The following is an 11,759-nucleotide window of genomic DNA, read 5'->3' on the forward strand; positions in this document are numbered from 1 at the left end:
CATAATCCGCCAACCAGGCTGCAATGTTTTCTTAAGGGGCAATAGCGCACTGCAATGTATGTCCTCTAAAATTGCCTGTTTTGGCCACTGCTGGCTCAAATAATATCATAACATCACAGTTGATATGTCCCAAAGTTATCCTTTTACGCTAAAGATCTTCTAAATAAATATTTCATTTTTAGCATTATAGTTAACATTTGAAGCATGTATTCTTGTGTCAAGTGTCATGTCCCAGAGGTTTGTGGCAGGGCTAGGAATCGGGTTTGCATATCATTGGGAAAATAAGAGGGTGGCTGAAATGCACACGGCTTTACTCTCAATTACTCTCACTCTCATGAAACTCGATTGTGGTCTTGAATAATATGTTGTAACCTCCCACTACTCCCCTGTCTGACCACTTCTTCCACATCAGAGCTTCTACAACAGCTATTTCTCAAACACTCATGTAATGTGTACTCTGTTGTTCTTGAGGAAGTATTCATCAACCCGGTGCTCTCTGCTGTAGGGAAGGAGGCCCTATGCATCATCGATGTCAAAAATATTCGGGCGGTTGAGAAGCTGGATGAAAGTGCCTTTAATCGCAAAAATGTAAGTTTCCCCTTTTTCTTTTGCACCGTGTGATCGCTTATTCAACGGACATCCATGTAGATTAAAGCCTGGAGGGCCAACAGTTCAAACCATCACCAGAGATTACATGTTTTTTATTCATTATGCACATACAGTAACATATTACACATGGTCATTTACGTATGGTGGCGTATATAGCTATAGATCTTTTAATTTACATCTCTGTAGATCCAATTCTACCAGAATTGTACAGATTGAGATTGGAAATGGTCTCATTGTTGGGGGGGGGGAAATAAAATGTCACTGTCCCAACTAGAAGACCACCTGTGAAACCAAAACAGTCCAAACCTCAACCCTTTGGTTTTTTCCCCCCTGTTCCTGCAGATGTTTCAGGTGGTCCACGCAGAAAAGCCGCTGTACGTCCAGGCAGGGAACTGCGTGGAAGCGTGTGAATGGATGGAGGTCCTGAGCCAGTTCAGCCGCTGCAACGAGCGACGACTCGCCAACTTCCACCCGTCTACGTACACGGGCGGAGCCTGGCAGTGCTGCAAAGGCCTGAGTGACCACGCCCCGGGCTGTAAACCCTGCACAACGTGAGTCTCTTTTCCCCCCCAACAGCATTGAATAGCCCTAACCTGCAGACCTTTGCATGATTCCGAGTTTCAGCAGCGTTTCTTCATCGCTGGCCACTAGATGGCGCCATTCTTGAACACAGCATTGTTTTTCTGATGACCACAGCACTCGATCCACTGCTTAATATGGGTGTAACGCAAACCTAAATCCACCAGAGCTTGAGTTCCACCCTCTTATGAGCTATAATGGAGGATAATAAACTTGAGGCGCTATAGGAGAGGTGTGTGAGTGAAGACATGATGGCAAAGGTTATTTCGTTTTTTCTCACTACACCTGGATGCTTTGCATAATGTGCTCATGTTGTTGCTTTAATTTGATATAGCCTACTCTTTTCTCAGAGACAACCTGATGTTGATACAATTTCTACCAAACAATGATTAGAATAAAGGAAAGTGAGTCCAATCCTGTAGAATTTCAAGTACACGCTAGGAACATTTGGCAAACAATAATGGCATATAAACTGAACTAACTTAACGCAAGAAATCGAAAATGACAGGCCAGATATTTAGAATTTGGAAATGGATTGAAGCCCAAACCATCAAAATCAGTATTTGAAGTTTGTCATCTAAACCTTGCATGTAAAGAGACATTTGAAACTGCTCGAAGAAATCAAACTGACGCTAAAAACGTTCCAAATAACGGTTGATTGGTGAGTGGTGTAAACACAGCACATGATCTCCAACAATGGAATACAATTGACATCAAATGGGAATAGTTACATACTTACATACTTGACTTCACATAGTTTGGTTTCTAAACCATATATATTCAGGCCGGATTCCTTTTTAGGTGGTTCTCCAATGAATAAATGCTGAATTGAATTATGCATTGGTGACAGGCAGTTCCTAACACGCATTGACGATTCCCCAAATGCCTGTTGACTCTACTTCACAGCCCCATGCTGGCCAACCTCCAGCTGGACATAGACTGTGACCGAGAGACGGAGAGGATCTTCTCCCTACTCACATGCAACGACGGCAAGTTCCAGAAGATGGAGGGTAAGCACCTCTGCCTCCCGTCCCCTGCCTTGGTCCAAGGTCAAGGGGTCAAACTGCATGTAGTCTAACCATCATGCTCGTAATGTAATGAATATGCTCGCATATTGAGTATCGGCTGATTAGTTTATTAAAGGACCCCCCATTAGCTGAATATGCTGTAGTGCATTACAGCATATAGTAGGCCCCACTAAATCAATGTATACAATAACGTCCACTGAGCAGAGGTCACGTTAAGATCCGATACCTGAAATACATTCAAAAACTACCCATCAGATAAAATAGAAAACAAGATTGAAAAATGTCTTGTGCAATCACGTTGCATATGTTGCGACAACGGCAAAGTCTGCTATAGTGTGACGCGTGTGTCTGTGTGTCCTGTAGACGCGTGTGCCAGTATAGCTGTGTACCAGGGTCCCCAGAGGGAGCAGGACGAGTACTCCAAGTTCACCATCCAGGACCCCAAGGAGACCTTCCAGACGCTGAAGCAGCTCCGCAACGTCATGGAGGAGCTGCAGACGCAGCACGACCGCAGGAATGACCCCACCGCCAAATACGGCAGCCTGTAAGTCCGTCTGTGTGTCTGTCTGTCTCTGTCTCTGTCTCTGTGTGTGTGATTAGTACCAATCCTGGTGTTCTTGTCTGTTCCAGGGGCAATCCAATAGTGGGTAAGAGTATCCAGACCGGCTGAAGATGGCCCCTGCCCAGCTGGTGGAGTTGTGCCCCTGCCCCACCAAGAGGGCGGGGCCCCCTGAGCGCCCCACCCCCCAACCCATCCCCCGGCCAGGAAGAGGACCCACAGGCCCAGAGGCCCAGAGGCCACTGGGACAGGGAGGTCTGGAGGACTTGACCTGTAGAAGGGGAAGACCGAAACGGTGGAAACCGCAGCAATCAGGTCCTCCTCCCGGGTCCCCCCGAGCGGTGGTCAGAGGAGCCCCCTGTGTGTTATTTGGTTTAGCCCACTCCCACTCCCCCGGTCTGGAATACACACAGCTCTTTTCTTTGGCCTTGGTTTGCGTAGAACATTGTTTGGCTTTTGAAATTCAGTTTCAGATTTTTTTGTTTTTCTCCCTACAAATGTTTTTGTAAGACATCATTACTTGGTGTGTGAATAGGCTGCTAAAAAAAACTTTTTATTCACTCGTTTTTGTATCGTCAAGAACCCTTATGATGCTTTTTACAATCTCGGAATTTTTTGCAAATGGCAGACCTTTATAATCATAATCTTTTTAAAAGGGATTTTCCCTGCCGCCCCCTCCCCAGATATCTTGTTTTTTATCCCCCCCATGACTTTATTTTTATTTTTATTTAACCTGAGCAAATACAGCGTACCTGTTAGAAACAAGTTCAAGCCGATCTGCCTTACTTTGTTGATAGATGTACAGTTTCTTTCATATCCTGACGTGAGGAAATAACGCAGAAGCACTTTAAACATTTGGATCAGTCCAGATGGAAACATTTAGATACATGGTATCAGCATTTAATGTTCCCCATATTGATCAGTTGCATGATCTCCTGTAAATTCGTGTCCCTGTTCCTGTTCATTCATTCCTGTTTATAGTCGGTAGTTTAATTTGCTATTTTTCCTAACCAAAGACAATTTTGTAGGATGACTTGAAAAAACAAAAGATATATTAATGTATTTTGAATACAGTTGTTTAAAAAAAAGAAAAAAGTAAAGAAATTATATATTTGGTTCATGTGACCATTTCTCTAAAGCGTCTTTTGGCTTTTAACGACGAAGACAATTGGGATGCATCCGGTCAGTTCAGAACCCCTTTGGTCAGTCAGTGGTCACCTATGTGAATGTGATGTGTGATATCGGTACCTTTTCCTCTGCGTGTGTGTGCGTCAGACCTACGGCGTCCTCATCTCTGCTGTGATTAATCCCACTAGGAGGCTAACCTCAGCCCTGATATCAATCCAGATAATCGCAGTCCAAAACGATTCTCTCACTCTCTCTCTTTCACTCTTTCAGTCTTTCATTCTCACTCTCTCTCATGGTCTTGTATCGCCCTCCTTGCTTTGAGGGTCATGTTACTGACCCTCTCTATATATCCCTCTCCTTTTCCCACTTCAAAGGGAAAAAATATAGTTGTTTTTTTTTAATTGGATATCCCCGATACTGGGACACAAGTCCAGCCCCCCACGAGTTGAAGACGGGATTTGATAGCACTGTTCTCAGTACACATGTCAACCATCTGACTTGCAGCATTTTGAATGGTTATTCATATCTATACATTACTGCCACATAATTTAGGATTTGACCATATGAACAATGAGGTTTAAAACAAAGTACGTAGAAACTAGAATTTGAATTGACAACAAATGCTGAACAAAACGCAATGTCAGACAATGATTTGTTTTATCACTTGTGTGGAAAATATTTTTTTAGTCTCAATCATATATTTCTGTAGTGACACATTTGTCGTATTTTTCCATGTTTTGTTTTTGTGTACCTTTTTCTTAACACTGTGATTTCTTAACTTGCTTATATTGTGTTGATTTATTAATGGTACTTCAATGTCTGTTAATGTCTTCAGTGCTACTTTGAATACTGGCTGCTTTTCGTAAATACTCCAAACAATTAAACGTGCGTACGTGGTAATATCGCTGCATAATCTCCATTTGTCGATAGTGGATGCAGTGCCTGTACTCCTTCACTGTATTTGATAGTAATCTTGTTTAATTGCAGACTGCGGATGGACAGACTGCAAAGGGAAAAATATACCGGATTTAACCACTGAATACACTCCAGCAGGTGAAATGTATAAATGTATACTTTTTTGTAATACTTTTTAGCCCAGTGAGTCTCTCAACTCCTGGAGGTGGTGCAACGATGATGCGTAGACATTCAGAAACAAATCGAGGAATAATTCAGTCTGGAGGTTAAGCTTGCATTTATACGTCAACGCTATGCTAACATCCATGCAGCATATGTCTTTATTTATGTATGAAGGTAAATGTTATGTTTGTTTTATTTTTTATCTTTCCTTCAGTCATTTATTTTAATATTTTCCATATCCACATTTTACTTTTCCCTTTAACTTGAAAATAAACATTATCTGGATCAGATGCTGTGTCCAAACCGAGTGGTGCTTTGGAGTTGTGAGGAATTGAAATTGCATGTGGTTTAAGTAGTGTTAGGGTTGATTCCCAAGGGCCGCACCGTATCATTATGTGGCTGTCGGGTTTCTTTATTGGTTCTAAAAGGATGTGCTTAATATGACAACGGGTCAGGCTAACGACACTGAAATACGCAAAGTAAGCGTGTATGTTTATAATTATGTGGTGGGTTTCAACATAATTCCAAATATCCCCTCCGCTTTTTGAAGGAGGACTTTGTCCCCATCGGCTTAAAAGCATTACTTGTTCAAGATGCTCTGAAATAGCTGTTTCTTCTGTTGTTTCTCTGCCATATTTCAGGGCGGTGATATTGTTATCGCTGGAATCACTGGTGCTTTCTATAGTACATGACGGTCGACACGATGTTGAAGTCGGGATGAGATATTTATGGATTACTGTTACTTGTGTGGTCGACGTGTTTTGTGCGGAGTATTTTTGTATTGTCTCATCTGTCATAGCCCTATGCCCTTTTTGTGCACCTTTTGTGTGATTCATTTCACACTGTAATGATCTTCTCTTATCGAGCCCCCATGACATTAATTCACATACGTTGAAGACCATAATAAAAAAGGTCATCTCGGCACTTATAGTCCCACCAATTTCAACACAAAGGGACCACCTTGGTGTTTGGCTACACAGGATCTGCCAATGGCAAATGCACAGATGAATGTTTAGATGAAATGGCAATGTTGCATCCTTCCATTCATATTTTCTTTTAATGCTTTTTATGTAGCGAGCTAGGTGGCTTTTCCGTTTAACTGCTTTTGTATTTCCTGAAAACGTTTGTGACAAGCTGTGGTTGTGAAATCTGTGAGCCATTAAAGTTGATCTCCGGTTGGCGTAGTTTGCTCACAGCCAGAGTCCTGTACGCAGGCCTAGTTAATGACAGCCTGCGTCCGTCCGCAAGGCAGGGAAGTTTTCCCATCTTAGACTGAGATTCCCCGATCTCCTGTTGTGTCTTTGGAAACCATCCAATCCCAGGAATCCAGCCTGCAATATATGCTCCCTATGTACACTAATTTGATCAGGCATCATTAAATACTGTCGTTTACATTACAGAATGTTTATTAGGGGTCCGAGCAGCGAAGCTGCTTGGTCCCCTATTGTTTCTGTAACGTTGTTTTTTTTTCTCAAATTCTGTAAAAGTCATACTGCAGCCTATAGCGTAAATTGAAAACTCTTGAAATGTTCAGGTATGGTTACCAATAACCCCCACTACCCATAAAGCCAAATGTGTGGTACTGCACCCAAAGGTGGCCCTATTGTAAAAATCATGAATTAGGCTTATTTCTCCTCACCAGATTGACCTGGACTCAAAATTCTTTCATAATATTAATCAATAGAATCAGATGCATCTATAAAACCCCTGAGTCTTATACCCTAAAAATGTTTACTTTTCCCACAATTTCACATTATTGCCAAACATGATAAAAATATTCACAGGCTACAAAAATATTCAAAAATTCACCAAAATCGCCACATCAAATCTTTAGACCGAGCCTCACAAAAATCATCAAACAGAATTTGTTTTATTTAGTTCCATTTGAGAAATATTGGCCATTAAGTTGGAGCAGTTAGCCCATTTTTCTTATATGACCATTTTGTTATTGTATAAAAAAAACAAGACTATTATTAGGTGGATACCAATACCCCCCACTACCCATTAACCAAATTGTTGTACTGCACCGAAAGGTATGAACTCGCCTTATTTCTCCTCACCAGATTGACCTGGACTCAAAATTCTTATTAATATTAATCTCTAAAAATCAGATGCATCTTTTTCACCCTAGTCTCCTGCTCTAAAAATGTTTACTTTTCCCACAATTTCATAGAAAAGCCAAACGTCCACAGTCTCAACCCATTTTGTCTGTGACCATTTTGTTATTGTATAACTACCATACGGCTATCAATAGGTGGATAACATTAACAGTGCAAATTTTCAGATATATACTCTTTGAAGAAAGCCCTTAATTCTCTTGTGAAATGTGTGCTTGGAGTTTTCTTGATGTGTGCTTATCAATAGATTTTCACCTTGTGAATGAGGCTTTATGCAGTTCAGGAATGTCAGTGGCTCAATGGGATAATGCCTTGTACTGGTGATCCTTAGGTTGAGTGTTTGAATTCTGATTAGAGCGTAATAATCAAGCTGAACATGACATTCTGTCATTGCCACTCATTTAAGAAACACAACATTGAACAGCACCTGAAATTCAACAGGCAATCAACATTCCGGCTCATTAGTTTCCAAGAATCTGACTGCCAAGACACAGTATGGCATTCAAGGGAACTTCTTCGTTAACCATTTTTCCTTCATAATGAACTATGTCATATTAATATTTCTTCCGTTAGTGTTCTTGACAACAAATGTTTAATTTCCCCAGAATTTCAAAGATTTTTTTAGTAAGTGGCTCAAGGGGATAATGCCTTGTACTGGTGATCCTTAGTTTGAGAGTTTGAATCCCGTTTAGACAATGCTGAACATGAACCAGCAGCCTAGTCACCTGAAAGCCGAGGCACAGTATGGCATTAAGGGGAACATCAATATCTTTCATTCATAATTATGTCATATTTATATATCTTCCATTGGTGTGTTCTTGACTTTTCATTTTGCTCGGACCCCGTTAATCACCGCTTGCGGTTATATTATTAACATTGTATTTGCAGCATGTCATGCAGCCATAAAATGTTCCAATTTCCCTTAATCTTTTTCTGCGTTAGAGCTTGAATTATAACCATCTAAAAAGATTAGCCTCCAGTCGAAAGCCATCAAAATGTTGCAGTTTAACTTGCTTTCCAAAACAAAGTAATATCCAACTGGGGTGTAAAATTGTTTCAGGATGGCGGACAACATGACGCGATCCCACCTGCAGCTGAGAAATGGCCAAACCGGTCATCACATCTCGTGATTTAGAGTAGATTATTATCTTTATAAAACTCTTTATAAAAAGCAATGGGAAATTAATTACCATCCATCCTTTTTTATGGAGCCGTGCTCCATAAAAAAACAACACACATACATGTTTTAGTAGGACCATTGACCTTTACAGTTCACATTCCACCATGATGGAGTGAACCTTCTCAACATGATTCATGCATGTTATCTGCGTTGTATCTCTGCCATGCATCTCAAAGGGGCCATCCTCTGCTGTTTCTGAAATCTTCCAATGTTCCTTTGCTCAATCCAATTAGGGAGAAGTCATCTGCTGGGTCCGAAACGTTAGCTGGGTGCTACCCAGACAGTATCACCCCCCAGTGACATGTTGGCCAAAGGATTTGCTATGATCCGACTCACCGGAAGAGAGGCGGTCTGCGTGCATCCGGACGGCGGACAACTTAAACCCGACTGGTTTCTCTCAGATTGTCTCTGCCCTCGAGGTCCCAGGGGATCACACAGCTGACCAGTCGCCCTGTCCTGTGGAGAGTAAACCCAGCCACACTCTTGTTGTGCTCTGAATGAAATGCTCTCATGATCATCTCTTTCTGTGGAGAGGGACTTTACCAGGAGAGACAGCCTTTGGTTCAGAGTAACATAATGCTTCACAAGCGTGATTCCAATGCTACATTGTGGTTCCAATGGATGCCAGACATCAGTATGAGTAAGTCATTACCATGTATAATCACGTGATTAGGGCGTTTGAGTGACAGCCGGTTCTGGGTTTGAAACCCAATGTCCGCAGTCAACCTGTCTGCACCCTTGAGCAACATTCCTTCCTGCTATATAATCACTTTGGATGAAAGAGCATGCTAAATGTATGAATAGTAATGAACCAAATATCCGTAAATAATAGCTGCCACTTTTCAATACTCCCACTTGGCAACCTCCAATGAGCTCTGGAGCGTACCAAACCAATTCTGGCCCCACAGCCCCAAGCTGAGTCACTTGCAACGTCTGGCCCGCTATTCCATACTCTCATAGTCCCTTGCTTCACCTTTCTCTGGAGCTACCAAACACATGTGTGGCTGGATTATCTTAATGGTTGTGATCTTTGATGTTGTCTTCAGGCTAAAAGCTTGATTGAGAACTTCCCTGACATATGTTATTAACATGAGAAAATAAAACATGATGTGGCTCACCGTGTAGAGCGAGTACCACACCTACCACAGTAACCTACCACATACTGATCACAGCGACCCGGGTTCGAATTCTGCCTTTGCTGCATGTCCTCCCCTCTATCTCCCATACATTTCTCTCTATCTCACTCTATAATTAAACATAAAAATGTAAAATGGCAATATTAACCGGAATCATCATCCTCATTCGCAACTTCTTTTGGTAGCTTCTCTAATGTTCTCATTTGAATATTATAGGAATTGACTGCATGCACAAAGACTTCAGTGCTATTGGCCATCTGAGGATGCAACTGAAACTGTATTTTAAAGTAAGTCAGGTGAGGTGAAAAGGTTGAAATGATGCCAATTGAACATCAAACCGTAGGTCATGTTCTTTGCTTTCTAAGATAACACCACTCACTCCTCGGAGCTATGTCCAGTGGGCGGTCTCACAGTAGGGAACGCCGCAAGAGAACAACCCTGTGAGAAAACAATGTAAAGAGAGAAATATTTACACTCTAGATGACAGTATCAATCATAGGGCTCTAGAGAGAGAGAGGATAGCTTTTCCAATTCACGTGTGAAGGTAAGCATACCTATATCCCTGTGACCCTTCCCACCACGATCTGTCTGAGTAAAAGGTTGTAGGTGAAGTGTCCCGTGGTTTTTACTTAAAACAATGTCCCATGGTTTTTAGTCAAAACCATCGGACACACCTACGGCTTGACTTCTTTTTGTCTTCAGACCCTGACCACAAACACTTTCTTCAGATTCAAGTAAAAGCATTTCATATGAATCTGGTTGAAAATATAATGTCATGTACAATGTGTAAAATATTTGCTCTCGTGTGTTTATTTAAGGTATTTTGAAATAAATGGTATTGCGAGGAATGTGAATTATAGAAGAGACCAAAGATAACATCGGAATATTCAATTGTGGGTGAAGAACAATAAATGGAAAGAGAATATCACATGTATTGGTAATGCCTGGTTTCTTTTCACTTAAAGGAGAGAGAGAGAGAGAGAGAGAGAGAGAGAGAGAGAGAGAGAGAGAGAGAGAGAGAGAGAGAGAGAGAGAGAGAGAGAGAGAGAGAGAGAGAGAGAGAGAGAGAGAGAGAGAGAGAGAGAGAGAGAGAGAGAGAGAAACACACAGACAGACAGACAGACAGACAGAGGGAGAGAACAGCACAGTTTTCCTAATCTTTCAATGATCTGTTCACTCAGTCTTGGTACTGCCTGTTTGCTTGTCGCCAAGGCCAGAATCCAGAGCGATCGTCTGCACTGATCAACAGTTCCTCAGTCGTCTCAACTATATAGGCTAGACTCAAACAATGAAAACAGCAAGCCCTCCAAAGTTATATGTGTGTGTGTGTGTGTGTGTGTGTGTGTGCGTAAAATTAACTTTTGTTTTCCTGATGTATCTGATGTTAACGTAAATACATCTAACCTTTAGTCTGGTACTATACCATCAACAAATGTTAGGTAATGAACTCCAGTCACATGCTTCTTTCAACACTTTTAATTGAAATGTGGGGTCAATGGAACAATAAAGAAGCATACAGATAATGCATGATTGACATTTGCACTTTTACATATGACAATGGGGTTAAACATACAAAACATATGCAAGTAGCAGCCGGATATGACATGATAGTGATGCCAACTCAATTTCGAATTCAACTTTTACACCAGGGAAAATAGTGTAAAAGTTGTAGTGACAGCAACATATGGTACACAAAACATCTCTTATAGACAAAATAAGTAATTTACATTTAATTTACAAAATATATATCCTATATATATATTCCTATTAAACATAGCAGAACATGTCCCTCCAACGATACATATAAGAAACATCCTTTACACTTTTCACTTTTCTGTGCACATTTCACTGTGATTGTCTTGATGTTAGTATGCCGTGTATTTGTGTTTATCATGATTTATGCATTAATGTCATCGTGTCGGATTAAGCTTTCTTCCAAATGCATAATTGAAATAACAGCAACAGTATTCATGTAGTTATTTAAATTGTAAATAGAATTTGTTATCCCATGCGTGACAACCATTCAGTGATTCAGGAGACTATTTACCCTGTCAACGTTCATGTCTCAGGGGTAAAACTGGAGCCTTCTTCATCATAACCCTCTACTCTCTCGTACAGTGTCCAAGTGTTTAGATAACTGAACTCTCTCTCTGTATATGGCATTATTAAGAGGTCCAACAGTAAAATAAGTACTGCAATACTATATACCATTGAAATAAATGGCAGTTAGCAATGGCTTGCTCCCCATGCCTTGCGTGAGTTAAAAGGCATTATAAGGCCATCACACAAAACTTCATGCTGTTATTGGAAGGATCTTAAAGAGATCGCCCTCACTTCCGCCCTCCC

General features: G+C 41.1%; 1 protein-coding gene across 1 annotated transcript in view; it reads left to right on the top strand.

Moving 5' to 3' along the window:
• rasa2 (RAS p21 protein activator 2) overlaps positions 1–5,270 on the top strand; it is a 28,362-nt gene extending 23,092 nt beyond the window's left edge. The window contains exons 20-24 of the mRNA XM_060074356.1: positions 506–588; positions 952–1,160; positions 2,095–2,198; positions 2,580–2,760; positions 2,847–5,270. Coding sequence (XP_059930339.1) covers positions 506–588; positions 952–1,160; positions 2,095–2,198; positions 2,580–2,760; positions 2,847–2,886 — 617 coding nt within the window. The 3' untranslated portion in view covers positions 2,887–5,270. The remainder of the gene's footprint in view (positions 1–505; positions 589–951; positions 1,161–2,094; positions 2,199–2,579; positions 2,761–2,846) is intronic.
• The last annotated feature ends 6,489 nt before the right edge of the window (positions 5,271–11,759 follow it).

The sequence above is a fragment of the Gadus macrocephalus genome, chromosome 16 (genome assembly GCF_031168955.1).
Source record: "Gadus macrocephalus chromosome 16, ASM3116895v1".
In the NCBI taxonomy this organism is placed as follows: Eukaryota; Metazoa; Chordata; class Actinopteri; order Gadiformes; family Gadidae; genus Gadus; species Gadus macrocephalus.